Source organism: Erigeron canadensis, chromosome 9 (genome assembly GCF_010389155.1).
Source record: "Erigeron canadensis isolate Cc75 chromosome 9, C_canadensis_v1, whole genome shotgun sequence".
Taxonomy (NCBI): domain Eukaryota; kingdom Viridiplantae; phylum Streptophyta; class Magnoliopsida; order Asterales; family Asteraceae; genus Erigeron; species Erigeron canadensis.
The window spans coordinates 9,759,088-9,774,439 of NC_057769.1; the positions used below are offsets into that span (position 1 = coordinate 9,759,088).

Below are 15,352 nucleotides of genomic sequence, written 5' to 3' on the forward strand. Positions count from 1 at the left end.
CTACTGGTCACTCCATGTGCACAAACACAGGATATTCTTTTAGCATTCTGCTTTTGTAGGTACCCTATTCCACTTCCTTTTAATATCTTTACGCATTCAGATTCTAGGGTGATTGATCATTCATATGTAGATGAATCATCGTATGCATCGTGTAAGTTTTAGACATTTTTTTGCTGAACATTAATGCCCTATTGACTAGGAATAAAAAATATTTCGGGCAATGGAATATAATCTGATGGTACAAATGTGTGCGAATTGTGTAGTTTTGTTTTGCTTGTCTTCATATAGTGAAATCGAGTACTTTGTTTAAGCATATGGAAAATTTGGTTTCATACTTTCGTATGAAAGGTTACATCTTTAAACTTTGATTCATGAAGTGTACAAGTTTTATGTTTTCGTCTTGTTTGTGCTCATATAGTGAAATCCAGAAGTTCATGTATGCATATGCAGGAAGCATCAACATGTTGAAACTTGAAAGGAATCCCTCCTCCATAATTTTTTTCTTCAGTTGGGTTTATGAAACCTGGGAAAACTGTTAGTATTACATACATTATTTAAATATCAAAACTGAACTTTGTAGCTGATATATGCTTAATAAATCATAAGTAAATTTAATTTCTTACAGACAAACATGAAGTCAGTTTGAAGATTGTATTTGTTCCAAAAATATATATATAACTTACTCACCTGCCCAATATGTTTTCCAGCATATAGAAAACTAGAGGAACCTCATATGATAAATAAGCAGCCATAAATTTTCAATAGATGAATTTTAAGAAGGAAAGCAGTGTTACGAAAAGAAACCTTAGTGTAAGGTTTGTAAGATTCTTGTCTTTGTGAATTGAGATATTATTGTGTCATTTTCATGTTACAAATATGGTTTTTATGTATATCTCCAGTTTTTTTTCTCACTTTCCTTGGTCAGTTGGTCTGTACTTATGCAAATTTCTTATATGAGAGTGTGGAAATCTGATGTTCGGTACAAATACAATGCTAGATCAAGTAGATATGAAGCGTATTAGTTTGTTATCTGTAGCCGGTTATGTTTTTCCAAACAGAAATGTATTTGTGTTGAATTGTTGATGTTAAAGTTATTGATTTCAACTGCTTCTACTCGATCTGATGTTTTTATAATCTATGATAGCTGGTGTGTACTTTGCAAGATTGATAAGCGTGAAAGCATAGTCATGACATCATAGATATACTGCATATGCTAATTTAGGCCTAAACGTATTATTCTCAGTATCAGCACCAGATAATATTGTTTCGTACGCCTTCTCAAATGACGATCTTTTTTGTATGTTTATGGATTTTACCAACTTCTATCAGCGGATGCTAGTTAGTAAGTTTAAGAGTACATAAATCTTTTTCTTATCTGAGCATGTATTCTGATCAAAAGGAAAAAAACGGAGAAAGCAGGATCCTAGAAAAGTATGGGTGTATTCCGATTTTAGTTCTTATTTAAGATTTTACCGAAAATACAAACTATTGCAACATCTGCAATCAAATGCCAAGGCTTTCTCAAGATGAAGTGAGGCTTCAGTTACAGCCAAAGCATAGTCAAACAAACTCCCAGATGTACACCATGTTGCACATCAATAAGTTTTAATGACAAAATTGGTCCTTCCAATTCATATCAGAAAAGTTTGATAATGACACCAACCTCCCATCTCAAATCTATATATATATATGTTTTCAATGCTTGGCAAATTTAAGACTAGTGTAATTTGGTTGGTCTTGCAGCAGAGAGTATTTAATTACAATATACTCATAAATACATGTAAGACAACACAAATTCTTCAGACAAAAGTATTGTTTGTTGACCATCAATGAAGTTTTCTGTTTTGACTTTTGACTTGTCAATGTGGGCACACAGATTTTATGACCTCCAGCCCATATATGTCCTACACTACACTTCCAACATGATCTTGTAAAGCAGAATGAAAAGCGTCACAATGCACAAACAAGTGAGTAGCAGTTTTACCCTAGGATAAAAGATGGTCGTTTCAATTGTTTGGTTAGTGTTTCCTGGTAGCTTTAAGTACAAATTTTGACAATGTGAGTCTGAGTCAGTGAGTCAACTAATCAACCTGAGTGATACTCAACTAGCTTTAAAATATGTTGTCGTATTGGAATATAGAAAGATAACTATAGATGAGTTGAAAAGTTGTGATAAGTTATAATGCCAAAGCGAAGCTAAACGAGAACAAAAGTAACGTAGTTGTGGAGGCATGTTGAAACATAAATGGTTAGTAAGATGGTTAGTAAGAATAACAAAGTAGCCACTTTATGTGGCAAAATCTGAGGAAGAAAACTGTAGTTTTTGGCCTTTTATAACAAATATTTACAGTGATTAAAGTTTTTACAAAATGTGTCAAAATTTTAAGATGTTATATATCTTAAAAAAACTTGGGAGCCTGCATTCAATAAATTTCATATTGGCACTGTTCTAAGATTCCTATCTTCTTTTAGTAACAAAGCAAAAGCTAAAGCTAATATCTTCAAAAATCAAAATTCTGGATTACAAACTTTTTGACTAACGTAACAAGCAACAAGGATACACATGTACACAATTCATTATAAAACACTTGCCAACAAATCCCTTAATACATCTAATAATCTACCACAATTGTCTGACGCCGAAGTTCAAATCTCAAACAGTGAGCAAGAAGACGCCTCATCGGTTAGCCACTTGATTGCCAAGTTTACATTGTTGTCATCATCAACCATCCATAGAGTTCCAACAAAAGTGAAAGATAATAAAGAGCACTACCAAGAGTACTATGTTCCGAAGGTTGTCTCCATTGGTCCATACCATCATGGCAACCCGAAGCTTGATTCAGTCGAGGAAGTCAAGCCTTTATTTACGATGAAGCTCCTCTCGAACGAGGAGAACGTATTCAGTTTGTTCATGAAACTTGTAGAACCAAATATGGTGCAAGAGTTGAGAAATTTCTATGAAGAGAAATCTACAGATGCGTTTTGCAATAAGGAATTTGTTAAGATGATGTTGCTTGATGCTTGTTTTATTTTAAATTACATTCAACACTTCTTCGGTGAGAAAATTGAAGATAGTAAATATTTAACATGCCACCAGATTGCCTTTGTTCATCATGATTTGTTCTTGCTTGAAAACCAAATTCCATTCGAAGTTTTGGATGAGGTGATGGAAGATGATGAATATCAGTCGTGTGAAGAACATTAAACCATTCATCAATGACATTATTTTGGCATGTGGGAGGCGTAGAAAAGGATGGTATGAATCGATATATAGTACTATCCGAAATGGTCATAGTTCTAGTACTGAAAAGTCAGAGTTGGACTTCAATAGCGCCCAACCTGATGATCTTCTTCATCTTTACCTCACTAAAGACAAAGTTCCAGACGACAAATTAGTGCAAACCAAGAGAGTAAAGTTTCGCCATGTTAGAGATCTTACGAATGTAGGGATTCATTTTAAGCCTGATAGCACTATGTCTTTGGCTGACATTGAGTTCTCCAGAACCTGGTACTGGTGGTTTTCAGCTAGTGTAGAACTAGCTCCAATTACTGTGGATGATTTCACCAAGCCGTTGTTGCTAAACTTGATAGCCTATGAAATGTACTCTCGTGGTGCACGAAATTATTGGGTTACCTCATACATTTGTCTTCTCGATTCTCTTATAGATTACCCCGAAGATGTTAAGACTCTAAGAAGAGGCACTGATTTAGTGCCAAAGAATTTAGCCCATCTGGATGCTAAGTTCAAAATAGAAAGGCATTTGGAAAGCTGGTTGAACAGATGCGTTGCAGAATTTCAGCATGACTATCTCAAGAGCCCATGGACATTTATTGCACTTGTTGGAGCTTTTATGGCTCTTTTTCTTAGTGGCCGGTGTTCAAGCTTACTTCACTGTTTGGAGTCCCAAAGGCGAATGTGATGATCTTTGCGTGTTTTTGAGGATGAACCATCATTTATAAGATCTAAACAGATAGCTAGCGCGCTAGCTAGGTGGTTCTTCTTACTCATTTCTTTTGTATTTGAGGCCTCTTAATTGTGTTAAGTTCCATAAGAGTTTGATTAATGCTTGTTTGTTGGATTTGAGTTTATATAATGAGAACATATAGTTATCATTATCATCTCTTTATCTTACTGATCTCTTTTGTGTTTGAGGTGCGTTGTGTTAATTATCTATGAGCAGATGAACAAGCTCCAAGACACTAGATTCATTAAAAGGGACTCCACAAAAGTCCTCTAGATAACCAACTCTTCGTAGAAGAGTTGGCCACCAGCTGCTATTTTCTAGGAGCAACCTGGGTTCGAATCTTGCCAGAGGCAGAATTGAATTTAAGTGGTTGAATTACCTTGACACTATCCCTGTTGGGGGTTATGTGGGTACCAATTTGGTACATTGGATCAAACGGTTCCTATCAATCTACTGTTTTTTAAAAGTCCTCTAGATCAAAGTAGTAACAATAGTACATTCAGGTTATAACCAAGCTCCAAAGCTTTGCCACACGCAGAAAATCCTAAATCTATTCTGTTCTAGCTAGCGTCATAAATAATGGATGGCAACTGTAAGAGTATAAGTTAACAGAGACATTTTTAGTTTAGATAGCACAAAAGAAAAAGGGAAAGCTAACAATAGTGAAGGCAAAGTATTGAGGTTGTAAGTGAAAGTACAAATGACCACCAGGCACTTTCAAGTTCGGATGGTAACGGAAATCTAAATTAGAACAACTGTTTTTATAAGTCCTATTCGCTCGTCAATAAAGCTAGCTCTGCGTGTGGGAACCTTGTGATCTACTATGGCATGTGTCTATAAAGCTTGACTGATCCTTCTTCAAGTCCAAGATCCCCTACAATCACCATCAAAGGTATCTCGAATTGTTTGGCATAAGCTAAGCACGTTCAATTGTCAAGAAAGATTATAAATCACTTGACCACTAACCAAATCGACAGCTAACTTCGAATTGTATTAACCACAAAATGCGTTTTTAAATGTACATTAATGGTAGCAGGAGTAACTAGAAACGACAACATAATAAGCATATATCAAGCTCCAAGATAAGTAGCATTTTGAGTAGTTCCGACATACATCAAAGTCACACAACACAGATTAGCAACGCAGTAGTAATAAGCAACCTACAAATTAATGTTTCTTAATGATAATAATTATCATCACAGGGGTATTCTGAGGGAAGCAGCTGCTGGGGATCGATATCACCAGGATCAGGAAAACCCAGTTCTATCAGGAATTCATGAAAGTCTAAATGCAGAAAACGAGGACGATGGCGGCTTTGGCTATCAATCAGCACCTTCCTCTTCTCCTCAGCAGGGGGGCTGGTGATCTCTAGTTCAGTTTGGGGGTAAACCTTGTGCCTGCACTAATTCATCAAAGTTTAAGCGTTAGGGCTTTCGTAGTCTCCTTTTTCTCCACATCCACACCATAATAATGCAGGTTCTTGTAATAATTATTATATCCGTCGATAATACGCAGAGCCTCTTCCTTGGTGACTTTCTTACCGTCAAAGGTCTGTTTCGTCGTTTTCAATCACATCATAAAAGGTTCACTCTTTCAAGTCTTCCACTGAAAGCCCCAATTCCCTCATCATAACCTCAGATTCTGCTTTAAACTCATCATTACAATCCTTCTTGTTCTTGTTGTTGTCGCCAAAATAATCATGCGGTTTCAGATCGTTGAAAATTTTGAAATTGACCCCATGCTGTATCAATTCATTAACCAACCACCCCTTCACTCCGTACAGACCATGAACTGACCCATATTTATGCTTAATAATTACTACATGATTTGACAATTGACATGATGCATAATTGGGGCCTGGTCACGAATACACGAACATTTCTAAGCCACGATGCACCTTAAAACCAACAGGATAACACATGGTGCATGATGGGATAACAACGGTTGAAAATAACAGACGCAACTACTCATAGACTAAAACATGATGCGCCGTGATTCCTTTTTTGCCTATCTTTACCGTTAATTTCATTATTAGAGTTTTTTTACGAGACACATTCGAAGTGATTATGCACCTAGATGTCAATAGGATAAGCCATGGTGGACATTGGGATCGACCCAAAAGACACAAAATAATGTAAAACAAAAAACGGGTCAAGAACTCAATATATATAACACATCCCACAACTCATATACTAACACCTGATGCACCTTGATTAACTAACATACCACTGATCCCAAACAAAATCAAAAGAAACTTTTAACACAAACTTAATCAGTATACAAGTAATGCTGAACAAAATATTATTTATTATTAATAATCTCTTATTATTCTCTCAAGAATAATATCTAATCTCAATTAGATCATTAAAATCAATTAACAACACTCACAAACAATATAATCAATCAGAACAATATCATCACCTGCTAATCAAGTGATGATCATCCAACTAATTATTGAATGTACTATTACAAAATTATGAATATCGAATATATATGTATATCTATGTTTCAAGAGAGCAGCCGAATTTGTATATAGAAAATATGATTGATTGATAATGAAAGTAGGGTAATAATTTCCCTTTTATATTCCAGCTCCATCTTCTCTCTTTTGACACATTTGGTCCCTTAACTTATACACCGACTTAACCTTCTGCTATCTGAACTTTTACAGCTTCAACCCTTCTCCATCTTAAATTGCTTGTCTAGTCCTGCAATAATCTAATCATACAATAAGAACACAAAATGAATAAGATTATACTTTTATCAAATGCCTTTCTTATATGTGATTTTACCTCTGCCATTTTCAGTTCCTTTTCTCCTTGGTTGCAGTGAATCATAATCACACGTTGGTTGGTTGAAAGAAAGGGGCTTAGTTAAACTGATTAATCTCCCACTTCTCCTTGTTGTTGTTAGTATACACACATAATATATAACGAATCAAAATACATAACAACACATACATTTTGATAAGTATACAGAAACAACAGATTAAGTGATTAACTTAGGGGTTGCAACACTCTTTGATGCACTGATTTGCAAGCTTATTTTTTTCTTATTTTAAAAAAATCGTTTTAATAAAGCACAACGGTGAAAAAAGAAGCTTTCTAGATCCTTTTATAGGCATCTTTGATGCACTACAAACTTGAACTCATGATTTTTAGCCGTGATCTCTGAGCTTGTGTCAATGGAGGTCAACCCATAATTGAAGTAGTCAAGATAATTCACGAAAATTTCGAATAGTGAATTTCATTATTCGAACATATAATCCGAAATATCCGAGTTTTTCAAAAATAGTATCCGAATCCGAAATTTTGAAACCGAAAGTTCGAATGTCCAACGTTCCGGATAAAATCGGATCAGCTTTCAGATTTCCGTTCAGATAATTTTGAACACCCCTATTCATTATGGTTCCAAGTCCAACTACCTTATATCTTTATATTTCTATTTTCATTCCGGAAAAAATATTATCTTCTTAAGTGATAAACAATTAAAATTTAATATTAAATTTACCTTTTTGGAACAAAACTTACAAAGCTGACTAACTCATTGTGAATTCTGCATACAATCAATATGATTGGCACTAGAACATAAATAAATTGTTGCATGAAAATAATAAGACTTTTTGTAAATAAATGTCTTTATAAAGAAGTAAAATGTTGTATCGAGGTAAACGGTTACTTACTATCATAGTAGACACGTTTGCCATATGGGAGGATCTCCATCACCCGCACTCTTTTAGAACTTATAAAGATGATTTTGACACAAAACACATCTGCGGCGGCTTGTAGGCATATATAGTTGCCCCACTCAAACTCTAGCGACATTCTCTTTTCAAATACATCCCAACTTTCTATCTTGTTGTATTCGGGATGCTTTTTGGTTGGTCCACTTTTCTCTTCCGAAAATGGTCTAAATTCAAGTAATGTGAACGGTAGATAAATGTCGCTATGATCACTCGTTTCATAAGATTATGGCGTATTTGACCTTCGGGAATGTGGTGACTTAATGCTCTTACAAGTGTTAAATAGACGCTAAAGACACACACCATGTTTCAGTTACCAAATACCATTGGTGATGGGAGTTGTATGCTAAGAGCATTAAGTCACCACATTCTCGAAAGTCAAATACACCATAATCTTATGAGACGAGTGATCATGATGATTTTTATCCACCGCCTGCACAATTTCTTCAATTCAACCCATTTTCGAAAGACGAAAGTGAAGCCAGCTGAAAAGCATCACGCGTATAACAAAATAGAAAGTTGGGATGCATTTAAAAAGAGAATCTCGGTGGAATTTGAATGGGGCAACTATCTATACTTGCCGCCGTAGATGCATTTCGTGTAAAAATCATCATAATAAGTTCTAAAAAGAAAGTGCTGATAATTGAGATTCCCCACATAACATACGTATCTACTATAACATAAGTACACGTTTACATTGATACAAATTTTTATTATTTTATATAAAAAATATTTTCTTACTAATTTTTATTTTATTTTATTGTGGTAATTTATTTATGTTCTATTGTTAGTCAAATCGAATTATCGAATGTATGCAGAAATCGCCATGAGCTAGTCAACCTGTGAGCTCCGTTCTCAAAAGGTAAACTTAACATTAAATTTTAATTGTTTATCACCTTAAAAAGATGGTATTTTGTCAGAATGAAAATAGAAATATAAAGGCATCATATAGTTCGGAACTGGGAACTATAATGACTAGAGGTGTTTAAAACTATCCACATCCGAACTTCGAATATTTGAAATTTCATATTCGTATAGTATCTTTGAAAAATTCGGATATTTCGGGTATCCAATGATATCCGAAATACGTCTCTTATGACAACGACCAGATGACACAACTCGTTTACTAACTAATTATAGATACATATTTTTTTCTACTCGTATAATTTTGACAAATTTATAAGATGCTTTAATTTTAGACATCATGTCACATTTACAATCCGCATCCTTGCCACATCGATGCACACATATACCACATAACTTAACATTAAATTTTAATTGTTTATCACCTTAAAAAGATGGTATTTTGTCAGAATGAAAATAGAAATATAAAGGCATCATATAGTTGGAACTGGGAACTATAATGACTAGAGGTGTTTACAACTATCCGCATTCGAACTTCGAATATTTGAAATTTCGGATTCGTATAGTATCTTTGAAAAATTCGGATATTTCGGGTATCCAATAATATCCAAAATACGTCTCTCATGACAACGACCAGATGACACAACTCGTTTACTAACTAATTATAGATACATATTTGTTTCTACTCGTATAATTTTGACAAATTTATAAGATGCTTAAATTTTAGACATCATGTCACATTTACAATCCGCATCCTTGCCACATCGATGCACACATATACCACATAACTTGAACTATAAACCTTTAATAAAAGATCACAAAATATAATTTACATACTTGCAACAATATTAATGAAGTTTGCATCCATTATAAACAAAAAAACACATGTAATTTGATATACTGATTTTGTAAATATTTTTGAAACTATATTAGTTTGTTAAAATAGTTTACCTATTATACTTGTTAGAAAAATGATCTTTATTTTTCGGTTTTTATTCTCAACCAACTGAAACGTTTCTACCAATGCCGATAATCTAAAGAAAAATAAAACTTACCTCATTCTGATGGTTTTTTTGGCAAACGTAAAGTCACCTCAAACACAACCACTTCTAAGTGAAATACGAAATGAGTCGAATTCATACTCCAATCCTTTTAGAACCGACCATAGATTTAAAATACATATATCACTGTCTTGATTATGTTATACAAAATTAGGAGCGTTGCTAAATCTGTCTGACTTCTATTTTCAGTAAAACGTAAAAGAGAAAAGTGATTAGTTCTCACAAAAAATATATCCAATAAACCCTAATTTTGTGCAATAGGAGTATATCTACACACTAGCTTAAGAACCCGGGTGACTACCCGGGTAGTATAATGATAACTAATTACTAGTAAAAACAATTGAGATGTAACCGTTAAACGTAAAAACAATACAACACAACTGACTACATAATAAGTAATCAAAAAGAAGTAATAGATTCCTACACGGTAATGTATACAAATTTAACTTGAAATCCAGCAATGCATAAGTTATCGTTGATTTGTGTTATTTATTTGAAAACGGCCTCATATTTTAACATGACAACATGTTCCAATCACAGTAGTAGTTTACTTAAACATTCAAACTTAAACCATGACTATTCACATATATAAAAAAAAAGAAGATATTTTTCTCTACATTATATTCTAAATTACTGCATTTATATTCTCAAATAATCGATTTTGGATGAGCAACAAAACTAATATGGTTACTTATTAACAAATTTTTTTTTTTCCTTTTCAACCTGGATTCAAAATCTGTAACATATCTTTTCATAAGCATCTTTCTTTAAATCAATATATAATACTTTGATAACCATCAACATCACATAATAATATTATGTGTTTGTGTAGTGGCACGCCTAAAAGTTTTGGGGGAAAAAATGGGGAATCAAATTGGTTCTATTGTTTGCGATATATTAATCATGAGTTTTATGTATATTATTCTTAATAGAAAAAAAAAGAATATGCGTGGCTTTTGAAATCTGTTGTGAAATTGGGGTTCATGGATGTTTAATTTGGGGATCTAGAAGATAGTTATACGTGAGTATAGCATATTAATTTATGAAAAATGCTAATTAAATTAGTTGTATTAATACTTCAAATTCAATTGGGATGAGATCATAAAATTAATTTTTGTAATCAGATTAATGAATTAAAGGGTTTTGGTTGTGCCAAGTCAGCTTGTTTTTAACTAAATTTTTGGTATGGACTTAAGTTTTATATGGAGAAAAGATTTATAATTAAGTTAACTAATATAACAATAACCAATCCATTAATATTAATATTATATACAAAATAGTAATAAAAATAATTTATTTAATAATATATTAGAGGGGTAGGTTATTTTAGGACCACTCATTAGGAACATGTGTAAATTGTAACTTCACATGTGTAAGTCGTAGTGGCGGTGGTCGCTGTCACTGGAAGATCATGGTGGTAGTCGGAGATGTTGATGGTGGTCGGAAATGGTGGTGGTGATAGTCAAAGATAATGAAAATTAAATGATTAAGATTTGGTATAATTTAAAGGTGGTTCTAAAATAACTTACTCTAAATACATAAGCATATTCACAAATAACAAACTTTAAGAATACCTATGAGCCACGATTCTTTATTTTATTATGAGTATGTAAATGTTTATATCGCTTTTGATTGGGAATTTATTATATAAAAGCAAAAGTCATACTTTTTCATTTTTATTTCCTACAATTTTCCTAATTGTGCGAGGACGTCTATTCAAGTTCACAAGTTTTTGTTTTTGTCATAAGAAAATACAAAACCCGATTTGTATGGCTTATTAGAACTCAATTTTCCAAGCTTCTGGTTGGTTTTGAATGGGTGAGTATGTGATGATCGATTTTAGTTAAAAGAGATCTCAGTTATTAATCTATGTATTTTGGACATGTTAAGATTAAGTAACAATAACTCTAGTATTTTTTTTAGCTTACTAAAAAAAGAGCTATATAATTTACCTCCACATGCCATATATTTTGCCATAATGTTTAGGATAAAAACACCAAATTTAGACACAAAGATCATAGATGACAAAAGATGAATACGAACCAGACACTTTTACAGTTGGACGAGAGTCTTCAGCAAGCTCTTACATTGTTGTTGTTGTTGCTGTTGTTAGTGGAGTACTAGAATAAGAAGGGGAAGGATGTTAAATAGACAAACTGAATTTGGAGACTTAGCTGTTGTATTGTTTACATCTGGTATGCTCATTTAATTCATTAAAATCTTTCACACTCATTCTCAATATCGATATCATATTTTATAAAAGTATATTTTTTTTATTAGTCATGGAGATTGATTTAAGGATAATTATACTAAATTATTATTCATTTTATTGTTGCTTGATATATCGTTTTAGCACGATTGTATTTTCGTAATTATGTGAGAGCCACCTAATAATGGTAGTATAGTTTCACGTAAAGGCCATCGGACAAATTTCGATTTATTGGTCATAGTAAAGTAGTGATCATATAAACACTACAAACAATATTGATTTACTCACACTCAGTGTCGGCTTAAGTTTTCGGTGACCTTAAACGAGATTAAATTTGGAGGCCTGGCATATAACAAAGAAAGAAAAAAAAAATACTGGTGAAAAACCGGAGTTATTCTATCTACTGTTTAACGACGCGCTTTGGTACTCTATGAAGGACAATATGGATACTTCTATTATAACTTGTAAGTTTTAAAAACAAAAAGACTAGATCAAATTGTGTACCTGCACGACTATATGCATACACACCCATATTATTCAGCAATAAAAGTGACTTAATTTATTCACCATAATCACAAGACTCCAATGTTTCCATCATATTTTGATTGAGAAAATCGCAGTCTTTTCATGTTTTTAAGGAGGTGAGGGCTTCGAGGGTGTGAGGCTACGTACCCTATTCTTTTTTTTTTTTGCAGGTAAGGTTTAGTTTTAGCTGCTTAAAAGATTGGGATGCTATGAAAATTGGGGGCCTGCTGTTTCTGGGGCCCAAAGCACCCGTTTGACCTCACATAGTAGTTGGGCCGGCCTTGCTCACACTTTTAGTGATTGTTAACAAATTATATATTTTGTCACTTTTTTTTTGTATAAAAATATATAGATTTAAAAGTGTGTAAAAATTTTTACACACTAAAAAGTTTGTAGAATTAAAAATTCACACTTTTTAGTGTGGACTTTTTATAATTATTTTGTAACACCTCATTTTGTAACATTAAAAGTTCACATTTTTTAATGTGGAAAAATTTCTACACACTTTTATTTTTATATATTTTTACACATAAAAAAACATAACAAAATTTTTAACTTGTTCACACTCACTAAAAGTATGAACAAATGCAATATTGTTTGTAGTGAAAGGTCTATGAAAACATGTTTTTTTCTTTAATAATAGGGATAATTACAGAAAATAGAACTCACCTTTCAACCAATTCACGAAAATAGCAGTGACCTTTAAAATTTTTATTTTTTAGAAATGAACTTTCATTTATTACCGGAAATAGCAACATTTAACACGTGTACATGGTAACGTGGACATTTTTTTGATTACGTGACATTTTTTAATGACGTGACATTATTCTTTATTTATTACTATTTAATTTTTTATTAGTCATGTCATTTCCCAAAAAAAATAATAATATGGTTCCGTTTCAGTTTCGGTTCCAGCAAGGTATTTTTTTCTCATCATTATATTCTGAAGCTGATTTCAGTTTCTTTTCATTGATTTTTGTTGAGTCTCTTCCATTTTCAAGCATTCAGAAGTTGTGTATGAAGATCATAAAGGAGACATAGATCTATATCTTCTTCGTCTATTTCGAGATTTAAAATCTCTAAAATTAAATGCCAAAACATCTTTGTTTTCGTCAGAGAGAGATCCTGGGGATGTTTAGGTAAGACGAGAGTTTCATAGGCCGGATTTGGTTCGTTTAAGATGAGTTTGTCTGCAGATGAGATAGATCCAGATGACGAAGGTCCAGAGGTGTTCTCGAACTCGAACAAACTGTCGACGGTTTCTAAGTTAGTTGAAGAAAAAACCATCTCCACATCCAACACTGACGAGGTGTTGAAGTAATCCGACTATAAATTAGAGTTCATTACTATTTTCGTAAATTGTTCGAAAGGTCCTTTCTATATTCTGTGTTATAAAGAATGCCACGTCATTAAAAATGTCACGTAATCAAAAGATGTCCACGTCACCATGTCCACATATCAAATGTTGTTATTTCCGGTAATAATTGAAAGTTCATTTCTAAAAAACAAAACTTTTAAAGGTCACTACTATTTTCGTGAATTGGTCGAAAGGTGCTTTCTATTTTCTTCAGTTATCTCTTAATGATATGGAGTATGGACTCTCTCAAGATAATTGAAGAAATCGTACTTTATTATCGGGAAATGATATATTCACAACAATAATTTACAACAATTATACGTATTTAGTGCACAGTGTACAACTGTCTGAAGCAGACAATTGTTGTAGATAATAAATTTAGGTTGTGAATATATCACTTCCTTTTATTCTCATTGTATAAATGGTATCCAACACGATTGATGTACTAATGTTTAGGCACATGCAATAACTGCTTTTAATTCGTGCACTAGGTGTTTTCCATTTTTATGGTATAAAGTAGTACTTACTTGATGTGCAGTTTTCCTGCTTTAAAACCAAAGATCAAAATCGATCTTTATGTAAAACCAGGCCTGTCAAAATGGGCGGGTCACGCGGGTTTGGGTAACGGGTCAAAACGGGAGCGGGTCCAAGTGGGTCAAATTAAGAATGCGGGTCAAACTGGTACGGGTAAAAGCGGGTTGGGTGCGGATCAACCTGCATTTTTTTTTTCTTACAAGAAAATCTCATTTCTCAAAATCAAAATTTACATAATCAAAGTTATCTCCATATCGTTATTTTTTCTTAGCTTTGTAAATCTTTTATTTCAACCAAATCAATATGATATGTACTATGTTGATGTTATTAAGATTCTGATGATACTAACAACAATTTCACACAAAAAAATCAACAATTTGACAATCAAATAATCAATAATATACATATATATATATATTCTCGTTATATATTATTATAACCCCAAATGTATTAAAAATTTAATAGTCAATTAAATTGCCAAGACATCATCATACGACATATAAAATTTAATGAAAATAATGTACTGGAAAATTAAAGGTCAATTAGATTATCAATAAATAATAATACCATAATTAAATAAATAAAGATGAAAGTAAAAAAAATTAATGCTTAACTGCTTATGGAAAAAAGATATGGTGCTTGTTTAATTGGAAGATGGAATAGGTACATCAGTAATGGGAGTGTCTCTGTCTATATCACAGTAATGATCGTGTAAGCTCCAAAAATTAAAGACCCAATCACTCAAAAAGAAAGACCCGCTTGACCCGCTCAAAATTAGTAATAAACTTAGATAGCAAAAGTGAGACCCGCTTCCATAGATTTTCAATAGCTCATTCATACCCAATAAATGAAATTACTTATCCAATTAAACCCAATTCAATTAAAATGGGTATAAATTACACAATCAATAATTGATGCCAACCGGTTTTTTCTCTAGCACGATTTCGGGGATGCCAATCAGTTTTGGTCCGAACCGGTTTTTTGGCCCAAGACTACCACAAATTACAATGATAAAAATAACGGTGTGGAGGTTTGCTATGGTGTGCGTGTGATTGTATTCCATATTTCCATTTCCCATGAAATATAAACTATGAA

At 32.9% G+C, this 15,352-nt stretch overlaps 1 protein-coding gene and 1 pseudogene across 6 annotated transcripts; one reads left to right on the forward strand and one right to left on the reverse strand.

Annotated features, from left to right (window-relative positions):
* The first annotated feature begins 2,563 nt into the window (after positions 1-2,563).
* Positions 2,564-4,019, forward strand: LOC122583168 (annotated as a pseudogene).
* A 918-nt stretch (positions 4,020-4,937) lies between these two features.
* On the reverse strand, positions 4,938-8,213 carry LOC122580953. 6 transcript variants are annotated; one of them, XR_006320927.1, is made up of 4 exons: positions 7,648-8,213; positions 7,476-7,520; positions 6,758-6,861; positions 4,938-6,683 (listed from the first exon to the last, which is right to left on the reverse strand). XR_006320927.1 is itself a non-coding variant. In XM_043753100.1 (3 exons), the coding sequence occupies exons 1-3, from the start codon at positions 7,568-7,570 to the stop codon at positions 5,551-5,553; spliced, it is 474 nt and encodes a 157-aa protein (XP_043609035.1). In that variant the 5' UTR covers positions 7,571-7,641; the 3' UTR covers positions 4,938-5,550. The 6 variants fall into 6 exon arrangements, 1 of the variants encoding a protein (XP_043609035.1); XR_006320928.1 differs by having other exon boundaries at positions 6,758-6,864; XR_006320929.1 differs by lacking the exon at positions 7,476-7,520.
* Between the last annotated feature and the right edge of the window lie 7,139 nt (positions 8,214-15,352).

What these genes read in the sequence shown, in the direction of transcription:
- LOC122580953 (XM_043753100.1), bottom strand. Translation starts at nt 7,570, where the DNA reads ATGCAACAATTTATTTATGTTCTAGTGCCAATCATATTGATTGTATGC. An exon ending in GTAAGTTTTGTTCCAAAAAG is followed by an intron (nt 6,865 to 7,475) that starts GTAAATTTAATA and finishes AACAACAACAAG; the next exon opens with GAGAAGTGGGAGATTAATCA. An exon ending in AGGAACTGAAAATGGCAGAG is followed by an intron (nt 5,823 to 6,757) that starts GTAAAATCACAT and finishes ATTCGTGACCAG; the next exon opens with GCCCCAATTATGCATCATGT.